Source organism: Crocuta crocuta, unplaced genomic scaffold (assembly GCF_008692635.1).
Source record: "Crocuta crocuta isolate KB4526 unplaced genomic scaffold, BGI_CrCroc_1.0 scaffold26, whole genome shotgun sequence".
NCBI classification, from domain to species: Eukaryota; Metazoa; Chordata; class Mammalia; order Carnivora; family Hyaenidae; genus Crocuta; species Crocuta crocuta.
The window spans coordinates 848,923-873,063 of record NW_027532249.1 but is presented as its reverse complement, the minus strand read 5'-3'; the positions used below and the strand labels follow the sequence as shown (position 1 = coordinate 873,063).

At 38.9% G+C, this 24,141-nt stretch overlaps 1 protein-coding gene across 3 annotated transcripts in view; it reads left to right on the top strand.

Annotated features, from left to right (window-relative positions):
• Positions 1-360: 360 nt before the first annotated feature.
• SEH1L (SEH1 like nucleoporin) overlaps positions 361-24,141 on the top strand; it is a 32,451-nt gene continuing 8,670 nt past the window's right edge. For 2 of the 3 annotated variants that reach the window (XM_077778237.1, XM_077778239.1), the window contains exons 1-5: positions 361-547; positions 5,967-6,017; positions 7,855-8,001; positions 14,986-15,197; positions 22,421-22,519. In XM_077778237.1, the coding sequence (XP_077634363.1) occupies positions 437-547; positions 5,967-6,017; positions 7,855-8,001; positions 14,986-15,197; positions 22,421-22,519 (620 nt within the window). In that variant the 5' untranslated portion in view covers positions 361-436. The remainder of the gene's footprint in view (positions 548-5,966; positions 6,018-7,854; positions 8,002-14,985; positions 15,198-22,420; positions 22,520-24,141) is intronic. The other variant, XM_077778238.1, reaches the window with a different exon arrangement.

Here is a 24,141-nt window from a genome sequence, read left to right as displayed (position 1 = left end):
CTCCCGTCTCCACTTCTTTCGAGCACTCAACCTATGTCAGAGGACGGCAGGAGCGGGGAACGACACTGACCAATACTGACTCAAGACCCAGGACTGTACATGGTTCTTCTACCTTTCTTACTTTTCCCAATTATCAAACTTCAACAATAAATTCCTTTAATTTTCCTTACAGCTCAGGAACGACGATTCCCTCCAAAGCCCTTGCCGCGATTAAGCTCCTTCAAAAACGCAGGCGCAGTCGCCCTCGCCCCGCCCAGGACTCGCGGGGCATGACGGGCAAAGGGGTGGGGCTCGGCGCGGGGGCGCGCGGGTAGTTCGCGCTGTGCGCGCCCCGGCGGCAGCGGGGTCCTGGTGGGCTGCGGTCCGCGCGCCGCCGCGGACGCCCTCCTCGGAGGTGGGCGGGGCAGACGGAGGAGGCGCGGGCCCGGCGGAAGCCATGTTTGTGGCGCGCAGCATCGCGGCGGACCATAAGGATCTCATCCATGATGTCTCTTTTGACTTCCATGGGCGACGGATGGCTACCTGTTCCAGTGACCAGAGCGTCAAGGTGCGCGCGGAGCCTTTGGGTGGGACCGAGCCCAGAAGGAGGGGGAGTGAGAGCGTGCACGACCCGCTGTTAGAGCGGAGGGAAGGCGCGTAGAAAGGGGACTACTCCGGATTTTGAGGCACGCCGCTGGACACGAGGTCTGAAGCCCAAGGAAAGTGGGCGGCTAGCCTGCTCCGCCCAGCTCGGCCCAATATTGTGGGGTCACAGCCGCTCCCCCAGTGGGGGGGGGCCACGCTACTTTGCGCCTGCGCGGAGGGGGAGGGCGGGCTGGCGTCATAGCCGCGTGCGCGCTCTCGCCACTGGGGGCCTTGGGAGCACGCGGGTTTCACCTGCTGCAGTTTGGGTCGTGTGGGCGTGCGAGCCCCTCGGCTTAGTCTGCGGGAGGGCTTTGTCAGACTGCGCAAGCGTGGGAGTGGTTGTCCTATTACCACGGTGGTTCAGCCAGGCATCTTTGCCTCGCTTTCTGTGATGCAGTCAGTTCAACGTGTTGTGTTAAGTGCCGTGGTGAGCTTGTTGCTCATCTTGGGGGAGATTGTTCTCTCCTTGTGTTCATATAGGAAACTCACCTTTTTTCGCTGTAGAAGAAACATCTATCCGTTTATATCCAGTGACTTCTCTACGTGCTATTAAGGAAATGGAGTGCTTGTTTCATAAAGATCGTGTAAATGTCTACACTGCTTTGGCCAGCAGAATTTTCTGTGATAAGAGGATGGTTTTGGGGATTTAGGAACTTTAGAGATTATTGTAGTGTAAACGACAATAGACTTGAAGATGAAAGCTGGAGTGTGGATTACTTGGCATTTGCGGCAACTCCGAAAATAACTGAAAATCTGAAGGATAGTTTTTACTGCTTGTTTTTCACAGTCAAGTTTGATACCAGTGATCCCTCAAAGATGAATTACAACTAGTGTTCCCTTTCGAAAAATAGTGTCACCAAATCCATGGGATGACTATAGTGTTCTAATTACTAAAAGGTTTAAAATTACTTAGTTTTTTTTTTAAATTGTGGTAAGCTAACCATCTTTAAATCTACATTACAGTTCAGTGGCATTAAGCCCAGCATTCACGTTGTTGTGCAACTGTCACCACTATACATCTTTGGAACTTTTTCTTCATTCTGTACTAAAACTCTACTCAGTGACTCCTTTTTCCACCCTGCCCCAGTCCCTGGTGACTTCTAATACTCTTCTTCTTCTTTTTTTTTTTAATACGTTTATTTATTTATTTTGAGAAAGAACAAGCGGGAGAGGGGCGGGGAAGGAGGGAGAGAGAGAGAGGGAAGGAGGGAGGGAGAATCCCGAGCAGGCGCCTGCTCAGCGCAGAACTGGACATGGGGATTGATCTCCTGACCCGCGAGAGCATGACTTGAGTTGAAATTAAGAGTCAGGAGCCCAACTGACTGAGCCACCCACCTGCCCCTATAATACTCTTAATTTATAAGTTTCACTATGCTGGGTATCTCATATAAATGTAACCATATAATATTTGCCCATTTGTGTTTGGTTCATTTCACTTACCATGATGTTTTCTTTTCTTTTTCTTTTTTTTCCCCCACAAGTGCCCTCCTCCATGCCCATCCCCCCTCCCCCCCACATCCATCAGTCCTCAGTTTTTGTCAGCATTCAAGAGTCTCTCATGGTTTGCCTCTCTCCCTTTCCCCCACCATTTCCCCCTTCTTCTCCCCCTTGTTCCTCCGTTAAGTTCCTCCTAATCCTCCTATACGTGCAAACATATGATATTTGTCCTTCTCTGCCTGACTTATTTCGCTCAGCATAACACCCTCAAGGTCCATCCATGTTGCTACACCTGGCCAGATTTCATTGTTTCTCATTGCCATGTAGTATTCCATACCATGATGTTTTCAAGGTTCATCCATATTTGTGGTATGTATTGTAATTTCATTAAGACTGAATAATTTTGTTGTACGTGGATACATTTTCTTTAGACACTCATCTATCCACCTGTTATTGAATATTGAGTAATTAATGTCTGTTAACTGAATAGGCCGTACATTTTCTTTTTCCTCATCCACTTATTACTGAATCTCTAAATCTTTCAGTTTGCAGGTTTTGTCTATTGGAAGTAGCATTGTAATGGAAGTCTTCATTACTTTAAACTTTTGTGTTTTGAATGATTTCCTTAGCCTCATTCAAGTAGAGAAATTAGTGAATGTTTTAAAAGCTTTTGTGAATAATTGGCAGATTGTCTTTTTGAAGGTTATACCATTTTGCAATTGAAGCATTAATTTGATAGGATAATTGTCCATGTCGGGCATTATTAACATTTGTTGTCTAATTTTTAAAATTATGGTAAGATACACAACATAAGATTATTGTCGGAACTGTGTTTAAGTGTATAGTTTAGTGGTATTAAGTCCATTCATATCTGTGCAGCCAGCACCACCATCTATCTACAGAACTTTTTTGTTTTGTAAAATTTAAACTTTATACCCATTAAATAATAACTTCCCATTCTCCCTATCATCACACCCTGGCTGCCCCCATTTTCCTTTCTGTCTCTGTGAATTTGACTAGGTACCTCATATAAGTGGAGTCATACAGTAATCTGTCTTTTTTGTGACTGGTTTATTTCACTTAGCATAGTGTCTTTGAAGTTTGCACATGTTGGAGCATGTGTTAGAATTTTCTTCCTTTTTAAGGCCGAGTATTACATTATCTGTATTGTAAATACCACATTTTGCTTAACATTCATCTATCAGTGGACTTAGGTTGCTTCTATGTTTTTTGCTATTGTGGATAAATTCCGCTATAAATGTGGGTATGCAGATGCCTTTTGGAGACCCTGTTTTCAATTCTTTTGGGTATGTACCCAGAAGTGGAATTGCTGGATCATGTAGTAATTCTCTTTTTAGTTTTTTGAGGAGTTTATCATTTCATTATTTTTTAAGGGGTTAAAATGCTGTCTTCATAATCTATATTTTGGTTGATAGTAAGATTAAATATTTTGCTTTTGTTTGTTACATAAACAGTTGGTCCTCATTATTAGCAAATTCTGTATTTGTGAATTCACTTACTCTCTACAATTTATTTGAGACCTCAAAAATGAATATTCATAGTTATTTGCTTGACATGAGCAGAGTAGCAAAAAATTGGAGTTGCCCGATGTGCATGTTCCCAACTGAGGTTAAACAGGGTGACGCTGCTTTCTATTTTATTTTATTTCATTTCATTTTATTTTATTTTTATTTTTTTAAAATTTTAATTATTATTATTTCTTACTTATTTTAAAATTTATATCCAAGTTAGCATATAGTGTAATAATGAATAATGATTTCAGGAGTAGATTCCAGTGATTCATCCCCCTATGTCTAACACTCAGTGCTCATCCCAATAAGTGTCTTCTTTAATGCCCCTTACCCATTTAGCCAATCCCCCCCCACCATCCCTCCAGCAACCTTCAGTTCTCTATATTTAAGAGTCTCTTATGTTTAGTTCTCCTCTCTGTTTTTATCTTATTTTTACTTTTTTTGTTATGTTCATCTGTTTTGTATCTTAAATTCTTCATGTGAGTGAAGTCATATGATATTTATTTTTCTTTGATTAATTTCACTTAGCATGATACCCTCTGGTTTCATCCACATAGTTGCAAATGGCAAGACGTCATTCTTTTTGATTGCTGAGTAGTACTCCATTGTATGTATATATACCACATCTTTTTTATCCATACATCTGTTGATGGACATTTGGGCACTTTCCATACTTTGGCTATTGTTGATAGTGCTGCTATAAATATTGGGGTGCATGTGCCCCTTTGAAATAGCACACCTGTATCCCTTGGATAAGTACCTAGTAGTGCAATTGCTGAGTCTTAAGGTAGTTCTACTTTTTAATTTTTTGAGGAACCTACATACTATTTTCCAGAGTGGCTGTATTAGTTTGCATTCCCACCAGCAGTGCCAAAGAGACCCTCTTTCTCCATGTTCTCACGAACATCTGATGTTGCCTGAATTGTTCATTTTAGTCTTTCGGACAGGTGTTGAGGTGGTATCTCATTGTGGTTTTAATTTGTATTTCCCTGGTGATGAGTGATGTTGAGCATTTTTTCATGTGTCGGTTGGCCATCTGGATGTCTTCTTTGGGGAAGTGTCTGTTCATGTTTTTTGCCCATTTCTTCACTGGATTTTTGTTTTTTGGGTGTTCAGTTTGATAAGTTCTTTATAAATTTTGGATACTAACCCTTTATCTGATATGTCACTTGCAAATATCTTCTCCTATTCCATTGGTTGCTTTTTAGTTTTGCTGATTGTTTCCTTTACTGTGCATTTTGATGAGGTCCCAGTAGTTCATTTTTGCTTTTGTTTCCCTTACCTCCAGAGACATGTTGAGTAAGAAGTTGCTGTGGCAACACGGTTTTCTTATTTGGACTTTCATACTGTAAACAAGTCCCTTTTTTTTTTTCTTTTTTTGAAAGAGAGGGAGAGAGAGAATCCCAAGCTTGAACTCTTGAACCGTGAGATCATGACCTGAGCCAAAATCGAGTTAGTGCTTAACTGACTGAGCCACCCAGGAACCCCCAAGTGTCCCATTTCATTGTCTATTTTGTGCCACATTTTTGTTCTTTTGTTGGTAATTTCACGGTCTAAAATTGTCCCCAAGTATAGGGCTGAAGTGGTGCCTAATGATCTTAGGTGCATCAAGGCTGTGATGTGCCCTGCAGAGAAAACTCGTGTGTTAGGAAAGTTTCATTGAGACATGAATTGCTGCTGGCTCTGATTTCAGTGTTAATGAACTAATAATATCCACTAAAAAAGTGTCTTTAAATAGATACGTACGTGAAACGAGATTATGTATTGATTAGTTGACAAATATGTTGTGACTCTCACCTGGTATTTCCCCTGAGAGTAGTGGTTCAGTATTTGCGGGTTCAGTGTTTACAGCAACATTGTAGAACACAACTACTACAATAACAAGACTTGACTGTAACTGTAGTTGTCTCTGTTACCTATGAGAGCATAGATTCTTTACCCCTCCTGCTCGGCATGGTGCCTGGCACTCCCCAGGTTCTTTTTTTTTTTTTTTTAATGTTTATTTATTTATTTAGAGAGAGAGAAAAAGAGAGCATGAGCAGGGGAGGGACAGAGAGAGAGAGAGAGAAGGAGAGATAATCCCAAGCAGGCTCCACATTGTCAGTGAGGAGCCTGAAGTGGGGCTTAATCTGATGAATAGTAAGATCATGACCTGAGCCAAAATCAAGAGTTGGATGCTTAACCAACTGAGCACCCAGGAGCCCACCTCCCCCAGGTTTGTAATAAATATCTGAATGAATGAAAATTTACTTATTGGTTGTGTTATTTTGTGAATTTATGTTCATTTCTTTTGCCTTAATACTGATTCAGTCTTCATGTTTGTCATGTTTGTAGGAATATTTTGTATAAAATATGTCTTTTATTTTCTTATAGGTCTGGGATAAAAGTGAAAATGGGGATTGGCATTGTACTGCTAGTTGGAAGGTTAGTATTTTTACAGTGATTTTTAAAAAAATTGAGATGTTTACTATTTATTTGGTAGCATCAGTGACTTGTTATTCTTTGAAAGAATTATAAAATGTATACTTTTCTTGGGGCGCCTGGGTGGCTTAGTCGGTTAAGCATCCGACTTTCGCTTAGGTCTTGATCTCGCGGTTCGTGGGTTCGAGCCCCGCGTCGGGCTCTGTGCTGACTGCCAGCTCAGAGCCTGGAGCCTGTTTCAGAGTCTGTGACTCCCTCTCTCTCTGACCCTCCCCTGCTCACGCTGTCTCTCTCTCTCTCTCTTCTAGAAATAAATAAAACATTTAAAAAAAAAAATTAAAAAAAAAATGTATACTTTTCCTAAAATATTTTGTGTTTAACTGTTAAAGTAGCAAAAGTGTGCTTCAGAAAACTTGAGAGTAGGAAAATGTGCAATTTCATAGTGTTCTAACATAACTATTCTTGGCATTTTAGTATTTGTTACTTATCTGTTCTTTTGCATATTTTTAGTAGTTGTGCTGTTTTGTACAAGTTCTATTTCTTTTCAGCTTTATTCAGACAGATTTTTACATACCACTAGCATAATCAATTTTAAATGTATAGTTCAACGAATTTTAATACATTTCTACACTTGTGTAGCCGTGAAATTTCCCTTGTGGCTGTTTGGGGTCAATCCCCATTGTCTACCCAAGCCCTAGGCAACCACTGAACTGTTTGCTGTCTCTGTAGTTTTACTTTTTCTAGACCTTTCATATAAATGGAATTCTACAATATGTAGTTACTTGTGTCTGGCTACTTTCCCTTTTCTTTGAGGTTCATTCATATTGTGGCATGTATCAGTAGTTAGATCCTTTATATACAACACAATGGCATTTACTACATTCATAGTGTTAGTACAACTACCGCTTCTATCCAGTTCCAAAACTATCACTCCAAAAGGAAACTCCTATTTCTTGTTCACCCGAAGTGGGACTTGAACTAATGAACTGGGAAATCATGACCTGAGCCGAAGTCAGATGCTTAATGACTGAGCCACTCAGGCTATAGGTTTTGTTTTTTTAAGTTTATTTATTTTGAGGGAGAGAGAGAGAAGGAAAGAGTGGGAGAGGGACAGAGAGAGAGAATCCCAGCCAGGCTCTACACTGTCATCCCAGCTTGATGTGGGCTTGATCTCATGAACTCCAAGATCATAACCTAAGCTGAAATTAAGAGTTAGACACTTACCAGACTGAGCCATCCATGCACCCCTCTGTGAAATGTTTTAAGACCTTTCTGTTCCTTTTTTTCCCCTTTTGTCAACATGAGAGTTGAAGAATTGTAATTTGGCATTTTTCACATAATAAAGGTAATGCTACTGAGATTTAAATTATTTTTTTCAGAATACAAGGATTTGGGTTTCTCTATATTTTATCAGTCATTGCCTCACTTCCTAGAATAGTCCACAGTCTAGCCAGGTTTCAGAGTCATTTAAGCGTTTTACTGCTGTAGTTTCTGTATACTGTTAGGCTTTTGAAGCAAATAAAGTTGATTAGGCTAAATTCTTAAGCAGGTCTCTGTTAGTACTAGAAGAGGTCAGCTTTATCCAGCTGGGTTTTTCTTTATTAGTAAAATGTTAGAAGGACTTGACTCCAGAAGGGCCATAATCTAAAAAGAGAATATCTTCTAAGAGTCAAAAATTTCCAGAACTCACAGTTTTTTATTTAAATGTAAAATTGAATAATGTTCTGCTCTTACTGAAGTAAAAACATCTATGTTCTGTTTCTGCAAGTAAAACTTTGTATGTATGAAATATGAGTAAAGTCAATTTTTGTTTTTTTGTTTTTTTAAAATAATTCCTCAGACACATAGTGGATCTGTGTGGCGTGTGACATGGGCCCATCCAGAATTTGGACAGGTTTTGGCTTCTTGTTCTTTTGACCGAACAGCTGCTGTGTGGGAAGAAATAGTAGGAGAATCAAATGATAAACTGAGAGGACAAAGTCATTGGGTGAGACATTTGTTGCTTTTGGGGGTTTTCGGGAGGAGGATGTGTGACTTCAAGGAGCATCAGTCTTTTCAAGAACACTTCAGGCACTTGATAAGATGTTACCACTCCTCTCTATGTTTACCAGTTCTATTTTTCCTCTTCCATGTTTTTCTGCTACTTGTTTATTTAATTTTGTCTTGGGCCTGAAGTGGTACTCAGGAGCACTCATGGCATTGTTTAATGATAACTTTCATGATAAATCTGTAGTATTTGCATTGTCCTAGAGTGAGTGCCCTCTCAAAATCCATTAAAATATTGTTTTTTCTCCTTTGGTTACCTTTGCTTTCGTATAAAATATACTCTTCATCTGCTTCTGCTATTCTCTGCTCTTCCCTGATTGGATGTTTGATTTTAAACAAGAGTATAATGTGTGTACTAGTCAAGTTCTGTGTCTGTAAAGTGAGAGAATTGAACTAGATTACTTTTAAGACCATTCCAGTGTTTTGTTTTTTTAAAATTTCTTGTGATAGATAATTAGGCACAAGGTATAAATGAATGTTTACAGTGACAACTTTCTCCCCTTTAGCCACACAGTTTGCTCTGTAGAGTCAACCACTGTTGTAAATTTTTTGTGTTATTTTTCTGGATATATTCTATGCCTTTATAAGGGCATACATACAGTGTTTCCTCCTCTGTTTACCAGTCCTATCCACCTTCCTCTCAACACTAATGCTTGTATGTTATCAGTACTGCTCTTTTTTTCAGCTGCATAATATAAATTGTGGTAGAACATGCATAACATAATATTTATCATGTTAACTGTAAGTGTACAGTTCAGTGGCATTAATTACATTCACAGTGCTGTGTGCATATTACCAATATCTGTATCACAACTTCATTTTTCCCAACATAAGCCTGATAACATTGAATAGTACCTCATCCTTCCATTCCCCCAACCCCTGGTAACCTCTGTTCTACTTTCTGTCTCTAGGAATTTGACTGCTTTAGGTACTTCATATAAATGGAATCATAGAATATTTGTCCTTCTGTATCTGGCTTGTTTTGCTAAGCAAAATGTTTTTAAGGTCCGTCCATATTGTTGCGTGTATGGACGTACACGTATATCAATTTCATTCCTATTATGGCTGAATAACATTCCATTGTGTGTATATGGCACATTTTATGTATTCATTTATCTGTAGATAGATAGTTGGGTTGTTCCTACCTCTTAGCTATTGTAAATAATGCTCTAACTCAAGGGATTTGCCACTTGGGGTGCGTCAGATTGAACACAATCCAAGAAAGTGTTGAAAGCAAAAAAACTTTTTATTATTTGTTACAAGGAGACAGCTCCCAAAGCACTGTCTTCTTGTGGGGTTAGGAAGGTTTTATTCAGTGTATTGGGGGCAGGGGCAGGAAGCTTGCATAAATACTTCGCTTGCACATGCCTGGAACGTCAACTTGCTAGTGTGTCCATCGATGTTCAAAATATGGTGGAAAACTCCACCCATAGGAAATCTTAATATATAAGAGGTAGCTTCAGGATAACTTGGGGGCTTCACTGCATGTCCTCAGGTCTAGTCCAGCTCAAACTGGATCACGTAAGGAGATATCAGGTACGACACCTAGTTGGGTGTCTCCTTGGTTAGAACTGTTGGTTCTCCAAAACAAAATATATTCTTTCCCTGCTTTTGTCCCTTTCCTTCTTCCCTTGTGCTGATAGCTTTCAGTCTTCTTATTTGATTAACTTCCTGTTGCATCCTCGCTAACAATGCTACTATGATCATTGTTATATAGATACCTGTTTGAGGTCTTGCATTCAGTATTTTTGCATATATACCTAGGAGTATAATTGCTGGCTCATATGGAAGTTCTGTGTTTTAACTTTTGGAAACTGCTAAATTATTTTCCAGAATGACTGTATCATTTTTCATTCCTACCAGCAATGGAGGAGTGTTTCAGTTTTTCCACATCCTTGCCAATGCTTGCTGGGTTTTTCCCCCCCATTGTAGCTATCCTAGTGGGTGTGAAATGGCACCTCCTTGTGGGATTTTTAAAAAATTTTATTTAATTCAAAGTTAGTTAACATGTAGAGTAATAATGGTTTCAGCAGTAGAATTTAGTGATTAATCACTTAAATATAACACCCACTGCTCATCCCAACAAGTGCTCTCCTTAATGCCCATAGCCCATTTAGCCCATAGCCCTACCCACCTCCCCTCCAGCAGCTCTGTTTGTTCTGTGTATTAGTTTGCTTTCTCTGTTTTTATCTTATTTTGTTTCTTAAGTTTCTTTTTTTTTTTGCATTTCCCTAATGGTTAGTGATGTTGAACACATTTTTATGTGTAAATTGGTTATTTGTATATCTTCTTTTTTTTTTTTTTAATGTTTTATTGATTTCTAGGAGAGAGAGAGAGAGAGACAGCGTGAACAGGGGAGGGTCAGAGAGAGAGGGAGTCACAGACTGAAACAGGCTCCAGGCTCTGAGCTGGCAGCCAGCACAGAGCCCGACGCGGGGCCCGAACCCACAAACCGCGAGATCATGACCTAAGCGAAAGTCGGACGCTTAACCGACTAAGCCACCCAGGTGCCCCTGTATATCTTCTTGTAGTGTCTTGATTTATAAGAAATTTATTGCTCGTGTAAATTTGGTTTTCCTAATGCAGTTCCTGAGTTACTAGTCCCAGAACCCTTGAAATTTCCTAAGTGTTCAGAGTGATACAGGTATCTTTTGTTATGTTAATGAGGTGACTTTGGGAAAGTGCCAAAGGTTGGGGCTGGTTGCCAATGGAGTCAACCTTGTGATTAGAGGGCTGGAACTTTCTGTCTCACCCCTGACCTCTGGGGAGGGAAGAGGGACTGGAGATTGAATAGGTTGCCATTGGCTAATGTGTTAATCAGTCATGCCCATGTAATTATTGAAGTATCCATAAAAACTCCAGAGAACATGGTTCAGAGTTTTGGGGTTGGTGAACATGTGGAGATGTGGGTAGAGTGGTAAATCTGGAGAGGGCATAGAAACTCCTCACAGTTTCCCCGTACTTTGCTCCATGCATCTCTCCCAACTGGCTGTTCCTGAGTTCTGTCCCTTTATAATAAATTGGTGATCTATTAAGCAAAATGTCTGAGTTTTGAGAGCTGCATAGGTGTCCGAAGTGGGGGCAGTCTAGCACGATTGAACCCTTAACCTGTGGAATCTGATACTGTTTCTGGGTAGATAGAGTCAAAATTGAGTTGAATTCTTGGACAGCTTACTGCTATCCGAGAATTAATTGTTGAGGGGGAGGTCTTCCCCAAACCCAAATTGGAATTGTTACCAGAATTCTTTACTTTTTTAGGGAAATGTCTTTTCAAGTCCTTTGACCATTTACAAAAAATTTTTTTTTGCTTTGAGTGTAAGTTCTTTATCTTCTGGATATGAATCCCTTTTCAGGTGTGTGATTTACAAATATTTTCTCCCATTCTGTGAGTTACCTTCTCTCTCTCGACAGTGTCCTTTGATGCACAAAATTAAAAAATTTTCATGAAGTCCAATTAATTTTTTCTTTTGTTTCCTGTGTTTTTGGTGGCATATTTAAGAAATCATTGTCAAATCCAATGCCATAAAGACTTTCCCCAAAGTTTTATATTAAGAGTATTATAATTTTTAGCTCTTACATTTAGGTCTTGTGTTCATTTTTACTTAAGTTTTGTAAATGGTGTAAGGTAAGGGTACAACTTCATACTCTTTCTCTCTCTTCGTCTCTCCTTTTCTCTTTCTTTCTTTCTTTCTTTCTTTCTTTCTTTCTTTCTTTCTTTCTTTCTTTTTTAAATAATCTCTGCCTTCAACATGGGGCTCAAACTCATGACCCTGAGATCGAGAGTCACATGCTCTACCAACTGAGCCTGCCAGGTTCCTCCCACTTCATTCTTTTATATCTTAATATCCAGTTTTCCCAGTGTCTTTTCTGAGAACGACTGCCCCATTGCCTTTCATAGAGGCTGCTTTTAGACTACAGGCTTGTGCAACGGAATGTAAAAAGCAAAGCAAAAGGGCCCACAGTAACCCACTGGCTGAATGTAAACAGGCCCATTAGGCAGCCTACCTCAGAATGTTTATAGGCCCTAACTAACCAATGGGTCACTTAGAACCAGTCACAGTTCCCAAAAAAGGGAAAGTTCCAGAAGTCCTCATACTTCCTTCTTTCCTCTAAATGCAGCCCCTACCCTATGCCTCATAGCAGACAACCTATGCTTTGCTCCCCCCAACTCCCTTGTGTTCTGTTCGATAAACTTCTATCTCCTTTGTTCAGCCTCAGGTGAATCCTTTCACTGCCCTTGCCTCCAGCGTCCACCCTTTAGGTTGCCCCATATTTAGGGGCCCCCATCTGATCAGGAGAGACGCCTCCCCCTTTCCCAATTGAATGATCTTGGCATCTTCATTGAAAATCAATTGACCATATATAGAGGGTTTATTTCTGGACTCTGTTCTGTTCCATTGCTGTATAGGTTTCTTTAATGCCAATATCATAGTCTTTTAATTACTCTAGGTTTGTAGCTTGCATGCTATTCATGGTTTTATAAATTTTTAAAAAAAATTTAATTATCTCTATACCCAACGTAGGGCTTGAACTCATGACCCCAAGATTTAAGAGTCACATGCTCTACCAACTGAGCCAGCCAGGTGCCCCTACAATTTTTTTTAATTAAAAAATTTTTAAAAAGTATTTTATTTATTTTTGAGAGAGAGAGAGACAGAGACAGAGTGTGAGCAGGGGAGGGGCAGAGAGAGAGGGAGACACAGAATCTGAAGCAGGCTCCAGGCTCTGAGCTGTCAGCACAGAACCCCATGCCGGGCTTTAACCCATGAACTGTGAGATCATGACCTGAGCTGAAGTTGGATGCCTAAGTGATGAGGCACTCAGGCGCTCCCTTTTAAAAATTGTTTTGAAGTTTATTTCTTTTGAGAGACAGAGAGTGTGAGTGGGAGAGAGGCAGAGAAAGTGAGAGAGAATCCCAAGCAGGACCCAAGCTGTCAGCGTGGAGCTGTTTATAGGGTTGAACTCAGACCGTGTAAGATCATGACTTGAGCTGAGAGAGTCAGATGCTTAACTAACTAAGCCACCCAGGTGCTTTGGCCCCATGGGAGGAGAGAAGAGTAATTTATACTAGGGATTTTTCTAGCAGCCAGTCTGAGATGGGTGTTAGTTTTTTAGTATCTGTGAGTTGGGTTGAGGAGTAAGTAGTAACATAGGACTTTTACTTGAACTTAAAGATATAGGTTTCCCCTGTTATATGAAAGTAGAGCATTCTTAGGAGAACTTTTGTAAGCTGAAATGATATAAAGTGGAGAAACAGTTACTGCTAACTTACATGGAAAAATTTGTGAGCTTTCCCAGAACCAAAAAATAACCTCTTAGGTTTTTCTGGTACCTTAGGACACACTGTGCACAACATAAATTGAGTTAAAGCACAGATGCTCAAAGACACAGTTCAAAGCTTCAGTTGGATGGTGAGATACTGGGTAGTTCCCAGGGAAGGGGAGCCGGCAGTGCCATTCTTGAAGCTGAGGGTGTATGCTGCCTCTGTAGTGGCTTGCAGAGCAAATTCTGAATGCTATTTTTGCTTTTCGCAAAAGCAAAAATCCTCTTCAGATTTCTTTTGGTTAGTGAGAAAAGGTACTAATTAGGTCTTTTGTAAAAATCAAAGTGGCTTAACACAAACCTTTGAAGAGCAGGGGATACTTATTTATTTGTATTTAGTTAAACAAATTATAATACAACTGTAAATTGGATTTAGTCATTAATCATTTATGATTTCAGCAGTTGTATCGGTATTGATTATTCAGTGGTGTTTGTAGACAAAAGTTTGCAAAGATGCAATCTTTGGAGTCTATGTGATATTCTTTTAATATTGAGATGCCTAAAGATGTATTTTAGTAACCATAGACACTAAAGTGCTGATTTCTCCATTTTGTTGATATTGTCTGTCAGAAATCTAGATTTCAGAAAGTAGCTTGTACATGCTATGTTAGAATTCTGTAATTATCACAATGCCAGCTTTGTACCATTCCCTTGGTTTCTAGTAAATATCTTCTCTTAAAAGTGGATAGTGGTGATGCACACAGGGCTAACTGGCATTTATGCTTGAAAGATGAAGTGGCAGGTCTTCCATTTTACTGTTAAAACATCTTAATTCATTTAACTTCCTGCTTGCAGCATGCTTGGTGAGACAAAGCTACCCATGTGAAAATTTGAACATTTTCTGGTTTAGTGACTGGTCTGCTTAAAGGAGAGTACCTACTTTTAATAAAGTTAGACTTTCTAAGACCAATTTTTTTCTACCATAAAGGGACTAATTAAATTTATTTTTATATTTTTATACATTAAACATTTCTTGTTTTAATTTTTTTAATGTTTATTTTTGAGAGACAGAGCGTGAGTGGGGCAGGGACAGAGAGAAAGGGAGACACAGAATCCAAGGCCAACTCCAGCCCCTGGGCTGTTAGCACAGAGCCCAAGGCAGGTCTTGAACCCATGAACCATTATATCACGACCCGAGCCGAAGTCAGATGCTTACTGACTGAACCACCCAGGTATTCCATCCCAAAATTTTTTAAATATTTATTTTTGATAGAGCCAGAGAGAGAGTGCGAGAGCGAGTGTGGGAGTACGTGAGCCGGGAAGGGTCAGAGAGAGGGAGACACAGAATCTGAAGCAGGCTCCAGGCTCTGAGCTCACAGAGTCCGATGCGGGGCTCAGACTCACGAACTGTGAGATCATGACCTGAGCTGAAGTTGGACACTTAACTGACTGAGCCACACAGGCACCCTGGGAATAATTATAGGTCACTTTTACTGATTGCCAGCTGTGTATATGATCATTTGCTATGGAGGAAATGGAGGCCTGGGTGGTTTTAAAGTAACTTATTCATGGCTACATACCTAGTAAAATAGTGTGATTTCAGAGTCTCTGTTCTTTCCATTGTATCATCCTTTATTTTGTATCTAAATAATTTTTTTTTCAGGTTAAGAGGACAACTCTAGTGGATAGCAGAACATCCGTTACCGATGTGAAATTTGCCCCTAAGCATATGGGTCTTATGTTAGCAACCTGTTCGGCAGATGGTATAGTAAGAATATATGAGGCACCAGATGTTATGAATCTCAGCCAGTGGTCTCTGCAGCATGAGATTTCATGTAAGCTAAGCTGTAGTTGTATTTCTTGGAATCCTTCAAGGTAAGCTTATATAGAAAACCTGATGATATAATCCTAGTAAAACAAATTCCTAATTTTTAAGCTAAGCATTTGATGGTTTAATTAAATGTTAATTCCTTAAAATGTTTTTAAGTAGTCATGTTTTCTATTTTTAAAAATATATATTGTGTAGAATAAAAATTCTCCCTGATCTATCCTGTACTCTGTAATGTCTCTGTCCTCTATTTTTATTCCACAGAAGAAGCCAACCATTGTAAATATTCTGGTGTGCACCTTCTGGCTTTTCCTATGTATATACAAAGAAATTTTTAATGTGTTTATAAACACAAATATTTGCCAATATAAACATGCCACGTAAAGGTAGACCCCAAACACACAGACAGATGTACATTCTCCCTACTTGAAGTTTGACTTTTTCATTTACAAATACATTTTGGCTATTTTCCCACATAGTAGTATTAGTCCTCCCTTATTTATTTATTAAAAAACATTTTTTTTTAAGTTTTGAGAGAGAGAGAGGGAGAGACAGAGCATGAGTGGAAAGGAGCAGAGAGGGAGGGAGGCAGAATCAGAAGCTTGCTTCAGGCTCTGAAGTGTCAGCACAGAGCCAGATGTGGGGCTCAAACTCACAAATTGTAGATCATCCCCTGAGGCAAAGTCTGACAACCAACTGAGCCACCCAAGCACCCCACTCCTACCTTATTTTTTTAATTGTATAGAGCATGACTCTGATTATATTACAGTTGGTTTTAATTAAACTATTTTTAAAAATTGAAAGAATAATGAATCACTTGGTAAAGAAAAAATTTCAAATAATCCAGAGGAGTATAAAATGAAAGGTAAAAGTTCTTCTACCCCCTAAAAATGTTACTAGTTGTGATTTTATTATTATTTTTTTTTTTTTTAAGTAACTCCCAACCCTGAGATCAAGAGTCAGATGCTCTACTGACTGAGCCACATGCCCCTGATAGTTCTGATTTTAGATTTTAATTCTGATAGTTGGTATTGTATTTTTTTTTAATTTAAAAAAATTTTTAAGGATTTTATTTTTAAGTAATCTCTGTACCCAACATGAGGCTCAAACCCCCAATGAGATCAAGAGTTGTTTGCTCAACCAAGCCAGCCAGGTGCTCCAGTTGCTGTTATATTTTTAAACGGTTTATTTATGCCTCTGATTCCTGCTATGTTAGCTTTAAACAGTGTGTATAATCACTATATGAAAGATCAATTTAGCATATTTACAAAGCTTTCCACTTCTCAAGGTATTACTAGATAGATATCTTTTTTTTTTTTTAATGTTTTGAGAGAGACAGAGTGTGAGTGTGAGAGGGTCAGAGAGAGAGAGAGAGAGGGAGACACAGAATCTGAAGCAGGCTCCAGACTTTGAGCTGTCAGCATAGAGCCCTATGCAGGTCTCAGACTCCCAAGCTGTGAGATCATGACCTGAGCTGAAGTCAGATGCTTCACTGACGGAGCCACCCAGGTGCCCTGATATCTTTTTGTTCTTTTTAAGATTTTATTTTTCTACAGCCAATGTGGGGCTTGAACTTGGAACCCTGAGATCAAGACTCACATGTTCCACACACAGACTGAGCCAGCCAGGTGCCCCGATAGATACCTTATTTGTAGAAATGTTGATGGTTTTTTAGTTATATCTGTAGTTACCATAATTTCAAGTGATATATACATTTTTCTACTGAGCGATTTATCAATTTTTAGATTGTATATGGACTCACATTTTTTATTTAATAAAGGAAATTAGCTTATTTTGCTTCTACCTCCCATTCACCTATTTTCTATTTTGTTATGTTGCTTATAAAACTGGCAAAATGTACATTTATATTTACATTCGGTAAATATTTAATACATATATAAGTATTTATGTTAAAATTTCTTTTTGAGAAAGAGACATTGTGGCCAGAAGCGGGGGAGGGGCAGAGACAGAGGGAGAGACACAGAGAAGTGGGCTATAGGCTCTATGCTGTCAGCACAGAGCCTGACATGGGGCTTGAATTACGAACTATGAGATCAGGACCTGATCTGAAGTCAAACGCTTAACCGACTGAGCCACCCAGGTGTCCCAATATAAGCATTTATCTTTTGCTGCAAGTTGTTTCTAAAAATTAAGTAGCAGCCAAATTTATGTTATTAGACTATGTAAATATTCATTATAAATCCAAATCTAATCTTTTTCTTGAAAATTGTTGTTCATGCAGAATATCTGATGTTAACTTCTGATGGATGCTCTTTTTTCTTTCTTGAGTCTTCTGGGTTATACTTGGCCATATTTTTCATATCACATCTTGTCTTTAGATTTTTTTTTTCTCATTTTGGTGACACACCACTTAAAGTATATTTTTTCTCATACGGATGGGTGGCAAATTTCTTTTAATTCTGACATACCAGGAAACGTCTTAAATTTACAGCATTGTTAATTGTAGTTTGGCTAGTTTTAGGGTTCTAAGTTCAAAATGTAAGAATTTCGAAGATAGTGTCCTTGAGAATCTTTTTAATGTAAGTTTTGTTAATGAGAAGTCTGAGGTCAGTCTAATGCTGGTTCTTATGTAGGTCGCCTGTTTCTCTGGAAGTTTTCAGGATTTTTGTCTTACTACTTTGAACTCTGTTGCATGTATAGTCTCCTAGTTTGTTGTTTGTCATTTTGACACTGTGATGACTTTTCACGGTAGGAAGTTCTGAATTTTATTTTATTATTATAAATATTTGATGTTTATTTCTTTTGAGAGAGAGTGTGAGTGGGGGAGAGGAGCAGAGGGAGAGAAAGAGAATCTTAAGTAGGCTCCACACTCTCCACGGAGCCCAATGCAAGCCTCTATCTCATGACCATGAGACTTATCATGCATGACCTGCGCTGACATCAGGAGTTGAACACTTAAGTGACTGGGCCACCCAGGAGCCCCTTGAGAGTTCTGAATTTTAATGTAGCCACATGTATCAGTCTTTCCTTTATTGTTCTGGTGCTTTTTGTACTTTACTTTAGGGGTTTGTCACCACATTAAGGTTTTCAAGTGTATTCTGAATGGATTTTGGTTTTGCCTTTCACATTTAGGTCATTATACCTCCTGGAATTGCTTGTGTGATTTCAGGTAGTAGAATTCTAAAATTTATCCAGGATGTTTCTAGGTATTATTTTTTTACATTTTTTATTAGGCAAATTTTCATATCTACTAGGAATGATAATACAATGGGCAGACCATCACACATTCATCATCAATCTGCAATAACTCAAAGCTACTCTTTTTTCATCTGTGTATGACTTCTCACTGTCCCTCTTCCCCCAGTAAAAAACTGGATTATTTCAAAGTAAACCCAGTCATATACTATTAGATGTTGGTCTTTTTTGATTCATCCAGCTTGACATTTAGTGGTCCCTTTCAAAATGAAGGTACTTGTCTCAAATTGGAGATTTCTTATGACTCTTTTTTAAAAATTTTTATGATTCTTTGATAATTCTCTTATGTTCTCTCTGTTCTGTCTTTATGGAACTCATCTTTGAATATTCTTGGATTTACTGTCTCATGTTTTAAAAATGGTTTGGAGGTTTACTACTCTGTCATCAAGATCTCCTCGTTTTCCAGGTATCCATCCAGTCAGTTTTTGTTACATGGATATGATATTTCTCTGAGGATCATAATTAAAATTTTTAAAAATTTCTGTTTCTTTCTTGAAGTACAGCCAGGTCTCCTTATTTGCAGTAGTTATGGTCTATAAAGTTCAGTGAACACTGAATGAGCTGAACCATTGCTCCTGTAATGGGAACACAGGGTCCAAAGCACCTGGGCCCTGGGGGGCTCAAATGGGCCAGGTTTGGCCACTTGCTGCTAGTAAATCCAGAGGCAGAGAGATGAGTAGTCATGGAACAATAGAGGAATTTATATTAGCGAGGGCCACACTGGGAAGACACTGGACTAGTGTCACAAAAGCTGTCTCCAAAGTGCTGAAAATATTTCCAGGCTTATATAAGGAAAATATGGGATAAAGGTCAGGTCAGCCACTGCCTTGAGCTCATTCACTTTTTCACTTTGGTCTTGCTGGCAGCAGGGCAGTTGATAGTTTTGGGTCTCATTATGTGATGCTTGCTGGCTGAGTCTTTTGCCTGAGTTAAGAGATAAGTTGGAAAAAACTTCATCAGTTAGAAAGTACAGACTGAGGTCCAAATGGAGGCAGTTAAGGGGACAAGTGTGTCTTTCACTCCTTTGGGAGATATGGGATTGGTTTCCCATGAGCCTTTGGTCACGTTTTTGTCACCTTATAAATATTTAACCTTGTTTTATGAGTATTTGTGTTTAAAGATACCTTTTTTTGAGCATATGTTGCTGATTCATTAACAACAGCAATTGAATTGCTGTCTGCCAACAGCATTAAAACTCAGGGCTGAACAAAGCTTATCTAAAGCAGTATTTTCTCCATAAAGCACTTTGTAGCCTTCTTGCTAAGCTTAGAAAGTAGACTGCGCTTCAGCCCCACCCCCGGGGGCCATTTTAAATAGTGAAATCACCAACACAAAGCATAAAAATGTGAAAAGCATGGTGGTAAGTAGAAGACAACACTTGTTTTCAGCATGAGAGCTGAAATAGAAGGCAGAACCTTATCTTGTTTGATCTCAGCATGGACTGCATAGGTCAGATGACTCATTTTTTGCAGAGCTGCCCCAAATATTGAATTTTGGGGGTTATAAACACATTTTAGTAAGTAGGCCAGTTTACAAATAAAGAACCTGCAAATGATGAGGATCAGCTATGTCTACTTGCTCAGATCCTTTTGTGTGTCTTGGTCTTTATTTTCATGCTTTTTGTTTTCCTTGTGTGTTAGTCTTTGCTTATCTATTTGTAGTTATGAACAAGAGACTATTACGCCTAGTAGAGAAAACAGGTATTGGTACTTTTCTTGTTAGGTGCTCTGTTTCCTTAGTAGCTCACTCTCTTACCTAGGAGTTGGTTGAGTTTCATATTAGTTGGTGAGTGTGTTGGCAGGATTTCCTTGTAGGGAGTATAGACCAAGGAAACTGAGGAAAGCAGCAAGCCGGGGTAAGCCAAATTGCCAAAATCAGGAGGACTTGACTTTTGGGATGGAGCACCATAATGTATTTTGTTACTCCTTGTTCCTCTCCCTGCCAGTTTTGGGGTGCTGTTTTATTTCAGAATCTCTTTCCTCTTTTAAGTTCAGATCATCCCACTTATCCTTCTTAGACTCTCTTTAGCTAGAGCCTAGTTAGCTGCCAGCCAAGGAGTCTTCTGATTGCAGTTCTTTAAATGAATCATTTCATGATTGCCCCCTTACTCATTCGTATTCTTTGCATTTATTGAGGAGGTTGGAATTGTGGAATTTCCTCCTCAGTGATACTGATAGAGCTCTTTTCTTGTCCCCCTTGCATGTCTTCTTTCTTTCTGCTTCCTGTCTTCCTGAAATTCCTTTAAATTTCTTGATTTCTGATGGCACATTGATTTCTAGGACTGTTAAGATGGTGTTACTCTTTAATCATTTCCATGGACTCTTAGGAGGGAGAGGAAGGAGAGAGATGTAGGTGATCAATCTACTTCAGTCAGAGAACTGAATGGTTTGTCTCACTGTTTAATTGTGAGTCATATTTGGGACATAGTTTTAATGTGAATAGCTTATTTCTGGATGTACAAATGAGGTAATCTTCAGTTCAGGTTGTTATCTGGATGTTTTATAATTTCATTTAAAAATGTTTTTATTTATTATTTATTTTTAATGTTTATTTCTGAGAGAGAGAGAGACAGCATGAGCAGGGGAGGGTCAGAGAGAGAGGGAGACACAGAATCTGAAACAGGCTCCAGGCTCTGAGCTAGCTGTCAGCACAGAGCCCAACACGGTGCTCGAACCCATGAACCATGAGATCATGACCTGAGCCGAAGTCGGACGCTTAACTGACTGAGCCACCCAGGCGCCCCTAAAAATGTTTTTAAATGACTGAACTGGCTGGCTCAGTCGGTGGGGCATGTGACTCTTGGTCTCGAGGTTGTGAGTTCTAGCCCCACATTGGGTGTAGAGGTTACTTAAAATAAAAAATGTTTCTTAAAAGATTTAGATTTTCAGAATATTAGAATGTTACTATAAATGCCTTTGCTCACATATTTAACATTAAAAAACAAAGTTATATTTTTGAACATTGAAAACAGGAAGTTTATGAGAGGCAGAAACTACTTGGAATTTATCTCTTTGAATGGCTAAGATTTATTTTATTACCTTACTACTTTCCCAGATTTACTTTATTACTGTAGCACTTTCCAATTTACTAGGTTTTTTTTTTTTATATAGGTGACTTCATTTCTTTATCATTTAGTAGTAAAAAACTAATCCTTTTTTTTTTAAATTACTACATTCTGTTGTCACCTTTATGAGGTTGGCAGATGACACTGTCAAGGTCAGCTCTTAAGGGGTAATGTTCATAGAGATACTACTTAATCTGGATGAGGGAGGCAGAGGAAATCAATATTGAGGTAATTAGGTATAGAAATGAAAAAAATAATGTAATCTGGAGTTTACTTCAGTAGAGTTCGTTATCTTAGTACTTCTCTTTTGCCTTTTTAAAAACCTAGAGAAGAGAATGACATGTGGGTAGCATACCTTCTTGAGGTGTGGTCTTTTTCTCCTTTTTCTCCTTTTATCAGGATTTCTTTTTTTTTTTTTTTAAGTTTATTTATTTTGAGAGAGAGGGCCCCTGAGGGGTTCAATCCCACAAAACCCTGTGGTCATGACTTGAGCCTACTAAGCCATCCAGGCATCCCCAGGGTTTCTTCTTTTTGTACAAAGCATTTAAAATTTTTTTGTCATGAATTGGTCACCATAGGATTACCTTTCATTTCATAGTTAATGACCAAATATTTCAGGAAGAAAAATTCTAAGACCTAGTGGCTGTCTTTTTTGTTGTTGTTGTTTGTTTGGTTTTGTTTGTTTTTTGGCTCTTATTATTTTTTTTAATCTATTGAATGCTTGAAACTTTTTCTTTTGGGAAAAGAGCTACTTTCTGTCAGTAAGAGGGGCAAGAGGAAGGTATTATGTGTCTCCACGTTGAGCATTCTCAAGGACGCACCCTCTCAAGGTGCAACTGTGTCAGACGTGTGGCAGAGATCTTGTCACAGTAGTGGCATGCTTATTTGTGGGTTGTAGAGCTACTTGATGACACATTTTTTTTCATCCTTTGAAATAGATGTATATTAACTTTATACTTACGTAAAATAGTTTTTACTCTTCATTTCCAGCTCACGTGCTCATTCCCCCATGATAGCTGTAGGAAGTGATGACAGTAGTCCAAATGCAATGGCCAAGGTTCAGATTTTCGAATATAATGAAAACACCAGGTTAGTACTGCTTTGGTCTTAATTATTGTTCTTAATTGTTTTTAATTTTTTAAAATGTTATTTCTTTATTCATTGATTGAATGATGCATGATTCATTACATATTTACTAATTTCCTAGGCTATGCCAAGTTGTGCCAGGCTACCATAATATAAAATTGAATGATATAGAGGAAAAGGTGACTGATTTCCTAGTATATTCCATCTTGCAGAGAAAACAAACAAAAATAGTAAAAAATGGTGATGAATTTTATAAACTGGTAGAATCAGTATGTTAAGGGTTTACTACACCTGGGGAGAGAGGGCCAGGAAGGTTCACTCCAGACAAGACTTACAGGATGAGTAAAAAGTAAAATGTTAAAGAGGGCAAAACATTCCAAATGGAGAAAACTACATGTGATAAGATACATGAACAAGAGAAAACCAATATATTTTTATTATAGTTGAAATGTAATAGGCAAAAGGGAGTGTGTGAGAAATATGCAAGGCTTATATCTGCAAGACCCAATGTTTCATGTTTAGATTTTATGGGTAATATGAAGCCATTGAAAGTTGTTTAAGTTGGGAAATAATAGGTTTGGATGGTAGTTAGACTCTTCCATAGGTGTGGAAAGTATTTTAGAGGTCAACATGAGTGGATTCAGTGATTGGATGCTGTTGTCACAGTCCAGGTGGGAGATTATAAGAGCTTTGCCATAGAGTAGTGGCAGATGGGTATGGAGAGAAGTGGACAGTGAGAATAATTTAAGAAATGGTATCAATAGGATCTGATGACTAGATTTAGAAAGTGAAGAATGGGGGAGCTACTGAGATGATTTTCAAGGCTCTGGCTTAATAATCTAGAAACAGGAGAGATTTGGGTAGACTGTAGCAGCATGTGAAGGAGAATTGATTTTGGGTCACGTTGAGAAACCTGCAGTACTTCTGAGAACTGAAAGCTGTGTGCCAGAAGTGTTCTCAGAATCTTGTAGGGGAAAAGAGCACCCATCAGTTGATCAGGTGGGCTTCACATGTGCTAGGTAACAACTTTGGGTCTACGAGTCAGAATTGGGTAGGGCGAAAAATAGAATAGAGCTATAGTTGTTCCCCTTATCCATAGGGGATAAGTTCCAAGACCCCCAGTGGCTGCCTGAAACCTCTAATAGGACCAAGCTCTATATAATAATCTGTTTTTTTCTATACATACATACTTATGATAACATTTATAAGTTAGGTGGAGCATGAGATTAACAATAGCTCGTAACAGAATGGAAGAATTATAACAATACACTGTCATAAAAGTTTTGTGAATGCAGCCTCTCTCAAAATAGCTTTTTGTGCTGTATTCACTCTTCTTTTCACTCCTCTTCGTGTGACCATGTGAGATGATAAAAAGCCTACGTGAGTGATGTAGGCATGTCACATAGTGTTAGGCTACTGCTGACCTTCTGACGGTAAATCAGGGGGGATCACCTTCTGGACGGCGATTTGATTGTGGATAACAAACCTTGGAAAGTGAGACTGTGGCTGACGGGGGGACCACTATATTTTAATTCCTGTAGGCTCTGCAATTCATCATGTTACCAGGATTTTTGAGGGGTTCTTACACCAGCCCTCTACCTTCCCAGATTTTTGATTTCTTCAGA